Source organism: Pseudoliparis swirei, chromosome 4, assembly GCF_029220125.1.
Source record: "Pseudoliparis swirei isolate HS2019 ecotype Mariana Trench chromosome 4, NWPU_hadal_v1, whole genome shotgun sequence".
NCBI lineage: Eukaryota > Metazoa > Chordata > Actinopteri > Perciformes > Liparidae > Pseudoliparis > Pseudoliparis swirei.
The window spans coordinates 30,442,433-30,460,173 of NC_079391.1; the positions used below are offsets into that span (position 1 = coordinate 30,442,433).

At 44.9% G+C, this 17,741-nt stretch overlaps 1 protein-coding gene, 1 long non-coding RNA gene and 3 other non-coding genes across 10 annotated transcripts in view; all 5 read right to left on the reverse strand.

Moving 5' to 3' along the window:
- Nucleotides 1-3,311: 3,311 nt before the first annotated feature.
- LOC130192532 (uncharacterized) lies at nt 3,312-9,351 on the reverse strand. 3 transcript variants are annotated; one of them, XR_008831407.1, is made up of 9 exons: nt 9,280-9,351; nt 8,868-8,939; nt 7,324-7,382; nt 6,868-6,924; nt 6,301-6,449; nt 5,710-5,936; nt 5,502-5,614; nt 4,936-5,054; nt 3,312-4,129 (listed from the first exon to the last, which is right to left on the reverse strand). It is a non-coding gene; the product is annotated as an uncharacterized LOC130192532 (long non-coding RNA). The 3 variants fall into 3 exon arrangements; XR_008831406.1 differs by lacking the exon at nt 5,710-5,936 and having other exon boundaries at nt 4,940-5,054; XR_008831405.1 differs by lacking the exon at nt 5,710-5,936.
- LOC130193357 (small nucleolar RNA SNORD67) lies at nt 6,687-6,800 on the reverse strand. Its single transcript, XR_008831588.1, has one exon. It is a non-coding gene; the product is annotated as a small nucleolar RNA SNORD67 (small nucleolar RNA).
- Nucleotides 7,144-7,257, reverse strand: LOC130193358 (small nucleolar RNA SNORD67). The gene has a single exon (XR_008831589.1). It is a non-coding gene; the product is annotated as a small nucleolar RNA SNORD67 (small nucleolar RNA).
- LOC130193359 (small nucleolar RNA SNORD67) lies at nt 8,688-8,801 on the reverse strand. Its single transcript, XR_008831590.1, has one exon. It is a non-coding gene; the product is annotated as a small nucleolar RNA SNORD67 (small nucleolar RNA).
- A 1,481-nt stretch (nt 9,352-10,832) lies between the features above and the next one.
- Nucleotides 10,833-17,741, reverse strand: part of lrp4 (low density lipoprotein receptor-related protein 4) — an 81,763-nt gene continuing 74,854 nt past the window's right edge. For 2 of the 4 annotated variants that reach the window (XM_056412585.1, XM_056412584.1), the window contains exons 34-38: nt 17,489-17,600; nt 17,183-17,244; nt 16,476-16,563; nt 16,215-16,356; nt 10,833-13,870 (exon numbers count right to left, since the gene is read on the reverse strand). In XM_056412585.1, the coding sequence (XP_056268560.1) occupies nt 13,508-13,870; nt 16,215-16,356; nt 16,476-16,563; nt 17,183-17,244; nt 17,489-17,600 (767 nt within the window). In that variant the 3' untranslated portion in view covers nt 10,833-13,507. Of the gene's footprint in view, nt 13,871-13,918; nt 15,814-15,977; nt 16,040-16,214; nt 16,357-16,475; nt 16,564-17,182; nt 17,245-17,488; nt 17,601-17,741 lie in introns of those variants that run through there. The other 2 variants (XM_056412587.1, XM_056412588.1) reach the window with 2 other exon arrangements.

Genomic DNA, 17,741 nt, shown 5'->3' on the forward strand with positions numbered 1-17,741 from the left:
CCATTTCCCAGGCCCACTGAACTACCCACTGGCAGACCCTGATGTGGAGCTACAGGTCAGCTGATGCACCGAGATGCCCGAACGTACAAGTAACTTCGAGCTGGAGGTCAAGTGGTCATGACGACAACGAGACATTTTCAACAGATTACAATATTTCCTTTCCTTTTTTAAAAGCTGCACGTGTCCTCCCGTGTGCAACCTGTTGCATATTTAATGCGACTGCAGATGTAATCGTGCTCCTTTTTTTTTTTTTTCTTCATCTCCCCGCTCGGCACTGGATAGAAAAAAGGGGGAGGCTGTGAAAGAGTTATGAGCAGAGAGCAGAGTGAAATAATAATCGCTTTGGATCCGCCCACATACACTTTCCTGGAGGACATATTTGTATAAAATATGACTCACACCTCCCGACTGCTCCGTCAGCTCCACCGGTGCCCAGGTAACACCGGTGAGTATATGTATTCATGAGCTGCGACTAAATATTAAACTCGGATTTCAGAGCAGAGAGTTGTTTCTGGAAGGCCTCCTCTGCAACATCGGGACGCGCTCTTCTCGTTTTTGATTGGCCCAGAGACATGACGAGCTGCATGGACGCAACTGGCGTGTCTTTAAAAGCGGGAATCGATCTCGGCGGAACACGTCGTGTTGAACGTCGGCCTATTTGAGACGCTTTTTTATTTTCCCCTTTGAACAGCTACAGCGGCGCCGAGCCGCCGACGAGGCAAACGCAACTTACGCCAAAAAGCGTTGCTCGCCGCCAGTGTGAAGCGTTGCCTCATTACGCCTCGCGCTCAGAGGATCCTCGACTCGAAGAGGAGAACCGTGAGTGAGGGACAAAAGAAGAAGAAGAAGAAAGGATCGATTCATTTGGATCCGTCGATAGATTTCTATGCAGATGTCGTTGCCCGAAGTTTTCCGTGGCGAAGCGCGAGCTAAGCTACGCGGCCGACGCTCTCGGTTTAACGGCCCGTCTACGTTTAACCCCGCCCCCCCGGGGGTCGTGAGCACGAACGGAGGCGTCGCCGATCATTCCTTTAGTCTTTTGAGCGCGCCGGAGGCCGCGAAGACGCAAAAACGAACCGCGAAGAATCGACAAGACGGCGACCGGCAGAGAGCCGTGAAAAACCGGCCCCCGCAAAGCCGAGGAGGGAACGCCGAGAACGACGCGTTGGCGTGCGTCGTGTGAAAAGGGAAACGGAGGTTGAATATAATGAAAACAATTTGATTCGGCTCGCCCGACATCTATTCAAATTTTTAAGCATCTTCTGAAGAATTGGATCTTCGAATAATCCCTTGACATTTTAAAAATAGGGATTTCAGTGAACTATAGACGTGTCACGCGATCGCACTCGAGGAGGAGGAGAAACCACACAGCCTACACCTGGAAGTGAGACAGCAAGGAGTGAGCTCTCAGAAAAATAACACAGACACGCACAGCGCCCATAAGGAGGACGATGGAGCGGCTTCCTCCACGTAGTCAATCCCCGCCCTAGTCGATGAGTCCTTGAGCAAGACACTTAACCATGAATTTCTCGCTGTAGCTGTGGTGTATGAACGTAACACGAATGTAAGTCGGCTAAATGACAAGTGACGTAATAAAAGAAGAGCAGCTGTGTTAAACAAATACTTTAAGCCTTGTAGGAACAATCAAGGTTAGAAGCAGCCAATCGCTGAGCTCTAAAGGCTCTCATGGCTCTGGAACCCAATAAAAACATTCGTAGCAGGATTCTGGCCCACGAGATTACGTGACCCGTCGGACATTTTTTTCTTCTTCCTCAAAGCGGCTTGACAACTCAACAACAACAACAAATAGCTACTTTGATCTGAAACCTTCCTCCAGTCTCATCACCGCAAACCTGTGCGAGTCACGCAACTTTTCAGGTTGGCGCAGAAAAGGAAGCGAGACATTCCAAACCCCTCGTTGGCGTGTGTGCGAACGCCACCGGAGACGTTTCCTCCCGGTTAAACGTCCATCCGCTGTGACATTAAAAGGGACACATTGAGCTCCGCCGACGGCCAATGTAAATAATACACGAGATATGAAATGCAAACACCCACGAGGCCTCTTCCGGCTCCCGAGCTGACAGATTCTGTGGGCTCCGAAGCGAGAAGAAGAAAGAGAAGCATTGAATTCGGCTCGTTGCCGGAGTCGTTCGATGTGGGAGAGGCTTTTGTGTCCGGTCTTTTCAAATAACGCCATTTCATGCTCCACTTGTCTGCCGCTTTACAAATCGCAGAGCAAAAGGAGCCGCCGCGAGGCTCGTGCACGGCGTGGCGTCTTGTTGGCGTGCACCAGGGCGCCTTCAGAAGACGCCTCACTCCTCTGTATTTCGGAGGGAAGATACGCTCACAGAAAGCCAAGTGATGGCCCGCCGACCTCTGGAGGTCAGAAGGAAATGTTGTCTCCGGGTAAAACCGCCACACGGGTATTAAAATATGCACCCCGCACAAAAAATACAAATTTAAAATCTGAGCTTGCTCTTTCACATACTCTGTATTCAGATAAGGGGAGACTTTAAATGCATTGAATACGGTTGGCATTTAATCACATAACGTTTTATTTGACACTATTGATGCGTGAGGTTTTAATTAGAAGTGTTATGCAATACAGCTGGAATTCCTCAAGGATACACAATTAGTGCGTCGGAGCATATTATTCATTTGAAATACTCTTCGCAAATGGATTTGACAGGGAAAAAAAAACTCAACTTTGATAATGTGTCAGACAATTTGCAAATATTAAAAATAAGTTTATCTTCTGATGGAATTCAATCACGAGACCCCGGCTTCCTCCCCGTGGGAGTCAGTGTTGGTGCAACAGTAGATCCAGAGAGATGTCGGTGCTTAACTACACACCTGTGACTAAGAGAGCATCTGTCCGGGACTGGAGGAACACTGGTGTCCAGCTGCCACCTGGTGGTGAACACAGGGCGGTGCAGCCGGGACGTCAGCAGCTGCTCGTCTGAACATCTGGAACAGACTCCGGCAGAAAGTTACCGCAGCAGCAGATAAACACGGATGACCTCACACATTTTAAAGTGTGTTAAACGTCATTGTTCCTTAACCAGAACTTAAAAAGGAAATGAAAACGGCAACACAAGCACGCGTTTGTTAGAACGTGTCCTCTCCAACACGTCTTCATCCTCAGAAAGCTAATCGTGTTTATAGTTGGACAAACATGTTACTGTCGTTTTAAAAATAGAGCAACTGGAGAAACACACCTGGTCTCTAGAGTGTGTGCTCTTCATGAGGGGCGAGCAGCTGCTAAAATAAAACAAAGATAACATTTAAAAAAAACACAAATACCATAAAACCTGAATTTGTAAATGTTTATTTAGTGAAATGAAAACAGTACACCTACTACACCCAAGTGTTCATTAAGACTACTACACCCAAGTGTTCATCAAGACTACTACACCCAAGTGTTCATTAAGACTACTACACCCATGACTCCACATTGAGGCAATAGAAACACTCCCAATCTGGTTTTCAGCACATTGAACCCGACAGCACCAGCCCGGGCCCGGCCGCTGACAGAACCAGAGAACCTCTGATGAAGCAAAGCAAACCGAAATCCCTTCATGAGGAATCCACCGTCACCTCGGAGGAAACGGGCCCAGCTGAAGCCGTCGCCGTGATGGACGCCCGCGCCCCGACTCAGAGGGATTACCGAGCGGCCGGCCGCGACCACGGGGGACTATCGCGCGCAGACACGATAGCGTCTGCGCATATTTACTACGGCGAGTGAGTGGATTAATTAATTGAGGATGAATCCAGACTGCCCCCTGTGTTGCTCACCGGCAGTCGGCCCACAACGCAGCGGCGTGAGGTCGCAGCGGTGGTCGACGCCCGTGCCGTGAACGACACGCTACTGCAACATCGGCGCCCGCCACGTCCATCGGAGTGAGAACAGACATTTATGGGAAGATACGTTTTTAACGGTCTCAATAATGCAAATTGCTTCTCCCGTTGTGTGCAAAGAAAACCAGCTCCAACAAGTACAGCTCAATAGCAATCGTGTATTTTTCCCCTTGAACTTTTCCCAACGCTAAAGTTCCTCTCGGGTGGAGGGACGGCGATGTCCTCCAACAAGTTATTTCCAGTGGCTTGTTGCGTCCTGCCCAGAGAGAACCTAGGGTGGAGCAGAGCAGGAGGGGTCAGTCGCAATAGCCAACAGAAGAGAATCATTCATCACCGAGAAGAACAGAAACCAAAAAGTAGTCCGTCTCAGGTGGTGATTTGTGTGATTCTAGGAGACCTTCACTGTCATTGTGCGTGAGTTACCAACGCCACAATGAGAACTTAACTCCCAGGAGATTTGCAGAGCTCCTTGACTCTCTGAAGAATTGAGCATTAAAGTTACACTATCCTCTTCTTACCATTGCATCAGAGTGTGTTACTTTAGATTGGACAATATCAATTCTCAGACTGATTCAGTCAGTGTGCCTCGAGCTCGACATCGAGCCACCAGACGGCGACAAAGTCAGAACGAGATTCAGTGAGCAACCAAAGGACACTCTAAAGCGTGTATAAGCTTTTTTAAATCTTCACCAAGTCACGAGTCCTTTCTTAACCCTTGTGTTGCCTTCGGGTCAATATGACCCGATTCAATGTTTCACCCTCCTGTTACCTTTATATTTATATTATTTTATTTTTTGAGGTCAATATGACCCAGCCTATTAAAATCTCAGAAAAATTATTAGAATTAATATTGTTTTCCAAGTTTAAGTGTGAGGTACTTATATTTTTGTTGTTGACTCTTAGAACAATACATTTAATAATTGATTGAATCGGGTTGAATTGAGGCGACAGGGGGTTTCAATATTGAATTGAATCAATTCAAGGCAAGGCAAGGTTGCTTAAAAAAAAAAAATTTAATCTGGAGCTCAGTGCAAGCAGCTACTACAACATGACAGTTTAGGATATTATAAAACTTACAAACCGCTTGGTGTGGATCCAGGTCACCCTGCTGCAGCTCGGGATGTACAGCAGGTGACGGTCCAGCTCAACTCCGGTGGCGTCTGCTGTGGCGCTGGATGAGAGTCTTCAGAGTTCACCTGAAGGGACAAAAGGAGGGCGAATAGAAGACGGTAAGTATTGAGGGCCAACAACAACAAAAAGGAGAGGAATATACAAAAATGAAAACTGCTTTCGTTGGCAGTTTTTATTTTCTACCAAGTGAGATTCAACTGTGTCAACTCAATGGGGAATAGAAACGCACCACGTTATTAAGGAACCATTAAAAAAGATATTGCAAATTTGACAGGCGAATTATTTTGACTCGCAGAAAATATTGCATTAAAGCTCTAATATTTCACACAGTGTCAGATATGTGTACAGGAGGCTTCAGAGTTCAGGCAGTGAATAAAGTAGTTTTAAGAGTGAAGCTTGGACTTTTTTTAAAATAAAACGTTCCTCACACACGGGCAAATTATTAAACCAAAACAAACAAAAGATTTGCCTTCAATAAAACTCAAGTTAACCACAACGGGCCGCGTCCTCACCAGCCGTGGGGGTCGGAGGTCTTCCACCCATTAGGGAAGGAAACCAGCGACTGGCGAGGCACTTCCTGTTCTCCTCCGTGTCTACGATCGCTCTTCCTGCCAACGTCTCCGGGCTGGAAGGGAAGTGAGAGCAGAACAAAAACACACACCTTCTCAGACGGGGAATAATGAGCGAGCCTTTACACGGTGTGTGTGTGTCCCCGGTTACCGACAGCTGGGCGGTAACTCAGACGGTCCCCGGTGCACAATGCAAGTCACCGCAGGTCGTCGGGACCGCCGCGCTACTGCAATCAGAGACCCCGACTAATGGTGCAACTCATCACCGTCTCTCATGCACGTCAGCACACGATATGAAATAGCAGGACGAGGTTGTTTTTTATAGCGACGGCGTCATTTGAAATCACAAATTAGTTCGTTAGTAAAACACAGACGTCTCTGAAAGGGAGTGGAGAAAAAAAAGACAATGTCTGCGGTGATGATATGCTAGGCTGTATAGAGTACAGTAGGTTGTATACAGAGGAGTGCAGTAGGCTGTATACAGAAGTTTTAACGTCTTCTGTACACATGACATTTACATTCCAGAACGTTGGCTTGTGCATAAAGTTTGAAACACTGCCGCTGCACATCTTCATCACTGAGGTCGGTCATGATGTGACCCAACTATCTGACTTTTTTCATCACATTTAGCTCCATGTCTCCCAAAGAACAGAAGGAAAAATGTAGCTTCTGATCCTCCTTGTTTTGAGCCATCATGAAAGCACTCTTTTTAGAGTTGAACTAGATATAGTGCACACCGTACCTTGATCGGCCTCCTGGTCAGTGTGCAGATAGTCAGGCTTGGGGTGGGAGACGCCCGAGAAACTCCACAGCATCCTTCCAGCGCGAGATGGTGAACTTCAAAAACCAAGCCAGGGAGAGGCGGCATCAATACAGATCCTGGAAAATATACTATCGATAAGAAGAAATCAGGAGGTTCAGTTGAATCCCTCAAACAAATGAACACAAAATAAACCAAGTATACAGTTTAGCCTTCTCAAATGCAAAAGTGGAATAATAAGTCTGAATGATACAATACTGGTTTTAATTGGAGTTCCACAATAACAGCTTATTGCAAACTTTCTCTCATGTTACGATGTTCACAGACAAAATATCTACAAAATTCAGGCGGATAATAAAAGTAGCCGGGTGGAGTCAGATGGCCCCTGTGCACAGCGTGTGTCCTCAGGTCGGGTCGGATCGGGGTCTTGATGCCACTGCGTCAAACACCCCGACTGATTAGTGCAACTCATCACTCTCACACCCGCTACCCACGCTGACCGCTCGGCTGTGTTGGGAACACTTGTGTGCCGGCTGGGTTTGCGTTTACCTTTCAGTTAAAAGAGGTAGCGCCATCCAGTCTCTTCGTGACAGTCGGCAGCAATTCCTGTGCATGAAAAAAACCATTTTGTATAATTAGTAGAGGCCCGTCATGAAATCGGACACAATTCACAGTAGAGAAAAATCATTAGCTGCTAAAATCATATGTTTTGGGGCTAATATAACATTAAAACAAGCCGCAATAACAGCTTATTGCCAACTTTCTCTCGTGTTACGATGTAGACATAATATATACAGAATTCAGGTGGATAATAAAAGTAGCCGGGTGGAGTCAGATGGCCCCTGTGCACAGCGTGTGTCCTCAGGTCGGGTCGGATCGGGGTCTTGATGCCACTGCGTCAAACACCCCGACTGATTAGTGCAACTCATCACTCTCACACCCGCTACCCACGCTGACCTTCCAGATGTGTTGGGACACCATCGTGCCGGCTGGGTTTGCGTTTACCTTTCAGTTAAAAGAGGAAGCTCCATCCAGTCTCTTCATGACAGTTGGCAGCAAGTCCTCTGCACGACAAAAGAAAATGCAAAAAGGTTTACTTTAACTCTAGTTGAAACAAAAAAGGCTAATAATGACTGGCCAACTTACTGTTAGTTTACCCGTTAGCCAAATAGATATGGTGGAATCTAACATTAGCTTAAGTTTCTCAAACAAAAAAACTGTGCGAGATTCTAGTTGGGTATTATTTACTCACTGCAAATGTCAACATGGTAGCCGCCAGTGATATTAGTATAAAATAGTCAAGATATATGCCGAATTATCCCATTAAAACAAAGCATATGTATTCATAAAGACTTTACAACTAATTCAGTGTTGATGTATTTATGATATTTGTATGCATCTTATATTTCAAAGTCTGAACTCAAAATGGCAATTTCATCTAAAGATACTGATGTTATCTGATGCTGGTTTACATCAGATATACGTACTTTGGAGTAGGATCATACACATCATGCAAGAATTAGCTGCACTTGTTGCACTATCGAGTTAATATAGAATAGAATATACACTTTTATTAATCCCCAAGGGGAAATTAGTTCTCTGCATTTAACCCATCCTTAGTTATTAAGGAGCAGTGGGCTGCGGTGAAGCGCCCGGGAAGCAACTGGGGGTTCAGTGCCTTGCTCAAGGACACTTCGACTTGCAACTAATGGGAAGAGCGGGGATCGAACCCACAACCCTGCGGTTGCAGGACGGCCCTCTTACCCCACTGAGCTAAAGCACTGAATATTTGCACTAGTTTAGCAACCCCAGAAATATATATTTATATCTCCGCATTATTTATAGCCTGTATATCATGTATTTATTATGATACTTTCTGTTGCACTTCTGGTTAGATGCCAAACTGCATTTCGTTGCTCTGTACTTGTACATGTAATTACAATAAAGTTGAATCTAATCTAATTAGTAGAGGCTCGTCATGAAATATGACAATTCACAAAACAGTGGAGAAAAAACGTTAGCTGTTAAAATCGGAGGGGATAAGGCTTGCAGAATCAGGAACTTCTTTTAAATCACTTCTTATCGAACAGCTTTTAAGTGATCTAGTCTTTTTATGCAGAACTTTGGTTCCCCTAATTTAGTTGTCTGTTTTTAATTGTATTTGGTTTTGAATTTATTTATTTTCCATTTTATTTTTTAATATATACTTTTAAATGTAATATTGGTTTCTTGCTTTTCCATTTGTTTTGCTTTGACTCTCTGTAGATCACTTTGTAAACATTGTTTTAAAAGGTGCTATATAAATAAAGTTATTATTATTGTTATTATATGTTCTTGGGGTAATAAAACACATTAAAACAAGTTGCCGGGTGGAGTCAGATGGCCCCTGTGCACAGCATGTGTCCTCAGGTCGGGTCGGATCGGGGTCTTGATGCCACTGCGTCAAACACCCCGACAGATTAGTGCAACTCATCACTCTCACACCCGCTACCCACGCTGACCGCTCGGCTGTGTTGGGACACCATCGTGCCGGCTGGGTTTGCGTTTACCTTTCAGTTAAAAGAGGAAGCGCCATCCAGTCTCCTCTCTCTGCGACGTGATGACGTCACGAGAGTCAACAGCTGCGTGGGAGAAAAGAACGCAGTGAGCGGGTTAGCTTTAGCCACGCACAACACGTGGTCATTCTCAGTTAATGCCAGCTTGCCTGTTGTGAAAAACTACAATGTAAAAACAAGTAAAGTGTTATTTGTGACAACGAATGAAACTGAAACGGTTGGCTACCAACACTTGGCGTTATGTAGCACAAAAGCAAATATCGACTAACGTTCGCCGTTAGCTTAAAAGTGAATGCTAAGCTAGCTGGTTAGCTACACGATGTAATATTTACGTGTATGTACTGACAAACAGTCGCTTCAGTAAATAAAAAAAACAGAGTTCTTCCTTTAAGAAACACAAACTCACAAAGAGCCGGTGAGGTGCGTTATTTTCGTCGTCTTTTCTGTCTTCGTTATACATTTGACTTCGTTGTGTCCGCAGCCGTGTTGCTCCTCGTTGAAATCAGTGGGTTTGTTGAAGCTTATCGCTGATTGGCTCAAACGCCGGAAGATGGTCTTCTTCTTCAGTGATTTCTTTCACGGCAGCCCGCATCCTTTCTTTTGCATTACCGCCATCTTGCGGATCCCACCTGGTACTACACCTTCCCCATCAGCGCTATTGCTCTAAAAAACGAGCTCAAGCTCCTGTAACGAGTTCAAAGTACTCATTTCTTATTTTCAATGTATTATAATTTTTTATTTATTTAATATTTAACGTTCCTATCGAGTGTGTGACACATGTTATTTTAATGAGTTATTTGTTTAGCGTTATTTATACAAATCTGCTTCCTGCGGAAACTGAGTTTCACCTATTCTGTACCTGCTGAGCTTCCGTAGCCCCGTCTTTCCCTCATAATAGTTCGATATTGCTGAGGGAAGCTGATGTACAGAAGGAAGACAATGTGGTGTTATATTGTCTTCAGCAGCAGAAGCAGATAAAGCCTGGAAAAAAATAAATCTTCTGAGTCGACTTCTTCACTGCCCGAAACAAATCTGTTACACACCTTCTTCCCAGCTGGATCCCCCACTCTAGTATATATATATTCCTGTTCTCTCCCTTCCATCCTTTGTCCTTCCACGTCTCCCAGCATGCTCCCCCTTTCTGAGCTGTATCTATTACATGTGGTGATGACATGATGAACACTTTATTGTGCTTGGCGGTGATCACAGAGACCACTTTGATATTTCCCTATAAAATGTCTTACACTGTTCCCTTTGCTTTGAATTGCGTGTAGGTGTGTTTTTGGTTTTCCTTTTATGCTTGTTTTGGCGAGCTTGTCCACTGTTTCCTTTCCTCCGATACCTACATGAGCCCCGCAGTGCCTCGTCCTACTGCTCTCGAGTGCAAAGACATTATTTTACAGACCAGATCTGGCCGAGTAATAGACCTCTATACCCGCCTTCAGACTATAAGTGCTGACATGGTGTCACTACAAATAAGGATGTTGCCTGCCTCGCACTGTTCAACCCACACAAGGCCCAAACATCAAATATAAATCAACTGCGTACACAGCCAGACAATTCAATGTGCGTTTTAAATACTTCAAAAGTTTACTAGGGACTGCAACAGCAGCTCCTGTATCCGTTTTTTTTTCATCCATCTGTTGGATGATTGTCTTCATGACCGCTCAGATTTATCCAATAATTAACAGACAGTTGTTTTGGGTTTGTGGATCAGGACCCGGTCTTGGCGGGACCTGGAAGTTTCCGAATTTATTTTTCTGATTGACATTCTCCACTTCAGACACTCTGCCTGAAACACACTTCACTTATCACACTGAATATTTACTCGATATTAAAAAGTTCTGTATCCATGACTTATTTTCTAATTGTATTCTACTAAAACTATGCAACATTGTATTAATATCATTATTATTTGTTCTGGCATTAGTCCGTGTGCAAAGACGAGTGAGTCGAATGTTTCATTGAAATGCAAATGCAATTTTATATTAAAAGATAGCAAAGGGACCATTCACTATATCACACAACACAGCTTGTTAGTACTGCCATGGAAATACATATACAGTCTTTTCATATTTACACATCAAGTGACAATCAAACAGAAATCATAAATACCTCTTTTTTGTTAACTTTACAACAGCTATACGCAAACCAGTATTTCATAAAGAAAAACCCAAAAGAGCACTATTAAATAACTGGCATCTTCCCTATCATTTACAAGGCTTGGAAACAACAGTGGTTAAAAGAATCCAGCTGGGGGGGGGGGGGGGGAACAAAAACAAAAAAAACAAATTCTTCTCCAGTGAGTAAAATTAGTCTAAAAACGCTCATGAAATCCCTTTGTACAAAAGACTATACAACTTAAAATCAACACAATATCTTAAACAGAAAATGTTCGCTTGTATCCGCATTGTGATAAAATCTGTAGTTTTTTCGCATTTCCTGCAGCAGAGTCGGAGGGGGCCGTGAGCCGCGGCGATTGGCTACCGGGCCGCTGTGTGGGCGGAGCCAGGAGACCGGAGTGATACGTAGCTGCCAAGACCCTCTTTCATTGGCCTCAGTGCTTCGTCTAGCAGCAAATCAGCACGTCGCTGAGCCCGTGGCAGATACTTAAAAAATAATAATATACATGGTTCTATAAAGTCTAACCGATATATTTGTCAATATAGCAATATAGTGTTTCCGCACTCTAAAAAGTTAAAGCGATGCATCATAATATCTTTACTTGTATTAAAGTTCCTGTTTTTTTCTCTCAGTGATACATTTCTAAACGGTAACCCTCGCTGTCTGACGGGGTCAGCCGGGCACCGCGTCGCTAAGTTACTCTTTCGTGAGTCCGAGTCGTGGATCAGAACTCAAATGACAAAAAACAACTCAACATGTTCTCCTCGTTTGCCTCCAGCGGTGTTTTTCGCCATGCAGATACTTTTGGTTGACAGTTTAAAAAATAATATATGTTCACCTCTGAAACTTCACCGGGCCTCGAACACAACGGAGACCCCGAGAGGAGCCGCAGCTTTTTGTGTTAATATTCCAGAATGAAGGAATACAAATAAATCACACTGACAATTGGAGACAAAATCTTTCAAAATTCACGTTTTTGTCTTCTTCTAATATTTACGCCTGTAACCGGCCTTTAACCCGGTATCCGTGCCACGTGAGAACGGACAGGCCCAAGAGTTATTTATGTATTTAGCTCTTCAAAATGTTTTTGTTGTTCCAATAAAAGGAGTGAAACATTCTATCTGTAAGTGCTACTGCAGACGGTCATTCGTGCGGCTAGTTGATCTCGGGGACATGTTAGACTTTTTTTTTTTAGAAAGACCGATGAGAGAAAAATCACTCGATGAGAATTTGCTTTGAGAACCCCCCCCCCCCGCCCCCTTTCCACCCCTCCAAAAAAAAAATGTAGCATTTTAGGGCATCGTAAATCTCAGAGACACCCGTCTAACACCTGAGTAAATACAACCACAAGTATCTGCATGGCCGAAGCGCCGAGTGCTACTGATATGATGTGATTCTTTTGCGATTTGGGGGAACCAATAAAACATTATTATACAGCTGAAGGCGTAGAAAGAACGTCGTGTGTGGCACTTGGGGGGCTGTTGCTCCATCGGGGCCTCCTCTACTCGGCAAGGGTTACATTGTGAGATAAAAAAAAGAATAAAAATGGCTTCTTTGAGATGACTCTTGAATGGACTTCTACTCTCCTGCTTTGACCTGTTGGAGGCTGTAAGATAAGGATTTAGAAGCGGCGGGGGGGGGGGGGGTCACTGAGGGGTCACTGAGGGGTCCCACCGGCGAGGGGCAAGTGAGGGAAGTCAAACGAAACAAACAAACATCCCGTGACTAAGATACGTCGCTCTTGAAGTGTGAGTGCTGAAAGAAGCGCGGGGACTCTGAAGCCCCGCCCCCTTTTGGCACCGTCATAAATACAACTGGTGGATCCCCGGGTCCACACTCTCTCGCCTGGGGGGGGGGGGGGGGGGGTTCATGTTGTGGGTTTCCTCCCCTTAAAAAGTCAGCAAACCCACAACTCCACAAGTAAAAAAAACAACAACAAAGAGGAAGAAGGAATAAACAACGTTCATAAATAAGAGTTCACAAAAGACGTGAGTGGCGTTGGAGGAGAGCGTCGCGGCGCTCTGGCGTCGTCCAAAATAAAGAAATGTTCACAAAGAAACAACAACAACAAAAACACAAAAAGCGGCGTTGTACGCGGAGGAGAAGCGTTTGTCGCAGTGAGAGTTTGCATCCTTAAAAAATAAAATAAACTCCGGGGAACGGATAACGCTCGCACGTCTCTCTGTTCACTTCCTCCCCGGAGTCCTTTACTCTCTTATTCCAGCATGCTCATTAGTTTATCAGGCAGTGAGGGGTACTGTTGGAGGACTGGACTGTGTGTGTGTGTGTGTGTGTGTGTGTGTGTGTGTGCGTGTGTGTGAGACGGAGCCCATTTCAGAGACAGGAGTGTGTTTGTGGAGCTTAGTTGTGACTAACCAGTTTCATTTGTACCTCTAAAAAATATGCTATAAATACAGGTGTGTGTGTGTGTGTGTGTGTGTGTGTGTGTTAGGTAACGGAGGTTGAGGCGGAGTGTGGAGGGCAGTGGGGGTGAGGGGGAGGGGCTCCCCTCACACCTCGCTCTCGGTGGAGGGCTTGCGCGCGGAGGCCCAGCCGGTGTCGGGCAGGCTGTGCTGGTGGTGGGCGTGGCCACGCTGAGGGGTGTCGGCCGACGGGGTCATGGTGGCGATAGAGGAGCACTCGGACGCCTCCTCCTGCAGCAGCTGCTCCGTCTCGCCGTCGTCCAGCGAGGCGCTGCTGGTCTGCAGCGACACGGTGTCGGTGCGCATGCAGGCGTGCAGGCCGCCGCCGCCGCCGCAGCGGGACGGCTTGGCCCGCTTCAGGTCGTCCCAGTACAGCTCGTCGCTGGACAGCAGGCACACGCCCTCCACGATGCGGATCTTCTCCTGGGTGTAGCCGCCGTCCACGCCCCCCTGGGCGGCGACAAGAGGCGGGTCAGTTAGACGGGGGAGGGGCATAGCTGCTTTAGGGATATCCACCTTCAGGAACCGGTCCAAAGTTTAAGAACGCCTACATTTCTCCAGTTTTTTATTGAAATGTACACACTTTAATCTATTAGTGTACTCTGAAATTAAAGCGTCATTTGATTTGATTAACCCTCCTATTACCTTTGGGGTCAATTTGACCCAATTCAATGTTTAACGTCTCTAAAAAAATTATTGACATAATTTTTGTTAATATTGTATATATTTCAGGACTTTTCCTAATTTATTGGGGACAACTGGGAAAACATAAAATGCTCATGATGATACGTTTTCATTGTCCTGTACAATTTGACCCCAGGCTGTTTTTCACTGTGTAAAACATATAAGAAATATCAACTTTTTTATTTATTTAAAGGGCTATTTCGGTAGTCAACAAACAAACAAACAAACCTCACACTTAAACTTGGAAAACAATATAAATTCTAATAATTTTCTGGAGGTTTTAATTGCTGGGGTCGAATTGACCCCAGGGGTAAAACATGTCAGTAAATTTGAAGGTAACAGGAAGGTTAAAAAAATTAAATAAAACTCATGGAATGTAATCTACATGTTTGACTCCCACCTGTTGCAGATATGACTCTCTTCCCTCTTTCTACAATGGAAATCAAACGTGGTTCACAAACTTCTCCCAGCTGCACGTCGTTAACCCTTAATTACTTTGAAGGCTCTGAAATGTACATCATTTTTCAGTTTTTGGGAACCTCAACTTTTTAGTTTGACCTCTGGTAGTTTGCCGCTGACCTTTGCACCATGCAGGTTATTCACTCCAACGGCTTACACTTCAATAAAAACTGGAAAAATGGGGAAAGTGTTCTTAAACTTTTGACCAGTGGTGTATAATTGGTTGCCCCCCCCACCCCCCCTTAAATAATAACTAGAGGTTACATTTCTTTCAACAGTCCAACGTGGGCAAGGTGGATTTCCCTTGTGGGGGTTAATCACGACACTCAGAACAACACGTCGCCCTCAAACACAACACCATGCACAGCCGGCTCCGTTTAGTCACGCTGAACCTCTGGAGTTAGTTTCTCATGTTCAGATTGAAAAGGTGCCGCAGCTGTATAATCAGCACCTCTCATGATGCCTTTACGGTTCTATGCATTCATTCTCGCCTCCTATTGGAAAAAAATAAGCGTTTTAACACACGTGGGGAAATAAACATCTTGAATCTGCTAATCTGCTAATAATTATAATCGGTTCAAATTTGAGTGCGATTGGATTTTTCTGCCAAATAAAAATCCCTCCCCTTTTTGGCGGGTTTATTCCATAAGGGATGGAGCACATTAATAAAAACATGTCTGTAAATGTGCCAGAGTTATTAGCCAAGAGGGTATTTTTCATCTGTAGCCTCGAGAGGCAGACGTCATAAAACAAACCTAAAAACATGAGATTACATAAACAATGTATTTATGCTCTCCAATGCACAAACGCGATATTCCTGGAGATTTATCGCGTTCACGAGAATGTGAAACTCGTAAACTGCTCTGGAGTCAGATCTTACGGCACAAAAACTAAAAAAGGAGATGTCATTGTTTCCCAGAGCGGATGAAGTCGAGCTGCAGTGTGCGTACGACAAATTATTCGTAGCAGGAATAATTTGAAGCCTCGTCTGTTTTCATCTCCAGCATGGAAATAAACACACACACACACACACACACACAGGGAAACCAGAGTGAAACCACCCCGAAGCTTTTCGAGGAATCGGCCTCGGAGCAGCCGTGATAAGTTCCGGGCGTGTCAACAGCTGGTGCGATGGGATGCAATAAAACGTGGCGTCGGACTCGGCCTTTATGCACAAATATAATAGCGATGAATAATTTTAAAAAACGGGACGACCTCTCGCTATCCTCTCCTCTCTGGACTCGTCTCACCTGCAGTGGGAACGGACAGGATTCACGGCCCCATTGAAGAAGAAAACCCTGATTAGTGGCTACCGAGCGCAGAGCTCTGATGTTGTTACTTGGATGGGGGAGGGGCATGCGGTGAAAGACAGAGGGGGGGGAGCAAACGCCACGCCTTCATGCTGTGTAACTACCTCTCCGCGGCACGAGTGGGTCAAAAGATAAAGGGAGAGAGGGAGTTGTAGGGATGAGAGAGCTGCAGTGTGGAGAGAGGGAGAGAGAGAGATGTTGCAATATTTCAACACAATCAAATCGGACCTCAACGGGCCGACGGAGGTCCGACGTGGATTCACCTTGACCTTCACCTTCCGTTCAAATATATTAAAAAACACGCAAAGCAAATGTGTCGTTTCCACTTCCCGTCCCGTTACCTCTTTCTTATATCGGAGCTGGTTGTATATCGGAGGCTTCTGCGACGCCTCGATCTTCACCTCTTGCGTGGACGTCCGGTACGAGGGGTTACTGTAGGTCAGGTTGCTCACGCCGGGGTCGGCGAACTTCGACTTCTTATGTCTGTCGATCCCAAAAGAAATGGGGGGGGGGGGAAGGAAGCGAGTCAAACGGTCTGTCGCACGTACATCATTTACACGCCGCGTGTTCAAGCGCGAGAGCGCCGAGGGGCGTTCACTGACCGGTAAATAATCAAGGCGGCGATGAGGATCAGAATAGCCAGGATGGTCAGAACTCCTCCGATCACGTAGCTGATGTGAAGTCCTTCCCCTGCAACAGGCGGCGCGGACGTTACAGTCACAGTGAGACATTACAGGGGCGTGGCTTATTTAAAGGAACATTACAGACGATTTTTTTGGAAGATGCAGATGGGATTAATATGTCATAGAAATACTGCACATTTTGTAAATGTAACACTCTAAACTGACCATATTGATTCATCCATTTACTTTCACTTGTTTAAAGCTCTTTGGAATTGTGTTTTTACATTATTTTTAAGTGCCATATACTGTATATATATATATATATATATATATATATATATATATATACATACATACATACACATATATATATATATATACACATACATATATATATATACACACATACATATATATATACACACATACATATAGATATATATATACATATGTATATACATACATATATATATATATGTATATCCACATACATATACATATGTAACCTTTTATTATATCATCTTTATCCAATAACTTTGATGACAGGCTCTGGCGTCCATGTTTGTTTTTCAGGCTCGTCTGTATTATTTGAGTTAAGTCAAGTGTGTCACAGGTTTTCAGAAAAGAAAAAGAAGAAAAAAAGAGACTCCGCCCCTTTAAGACTGCGAGCACACGGACGTACTGACCGTGAGGCGCCGTCACCACGTTGCTCACGCAGCCTTCCACGTTCAGGTTCTTGTCAGTGCAGCTGTAAAAACAACGTGAGAAAGGAACTTAATAAATCCAAACATCCGCTGGCATGACATGACACTCCTCTGAGGGCTGAGACGACACGCCGGCCTCACCGAAAAGGCTTCAGAGCAACTAAAATGTCTCTGATTATGGATATTTATGGTCTTTCTGCAAAGTTATTGGTTCTATTTTTGCATCACAAATCCCTTCGAGAAGAGTTCCTCTGTTCAAAAAGGGGACAAGTGGACAAGTGGACATACTTGACCGGCGAGGCTCCTCCGTGCGGGGTGTCCGTTGGAGCTTTGGGGAGCTTGTTGGGGACCAGGGTGCTGCTGGTCCCTCGGTCAGGAGACGTGGGGATGTAACCTGAAACTGGTGAGCACGAGCGGGTCAGAACCCGAGGGCGCGAGGTCGTTGGAAATGTGTTTGTTTTTATTTACTGGGACTAAATTCAGAGGTGAGAAAAAAATAATTATATATATATATATATATTTATATGTAATTTTCTACATT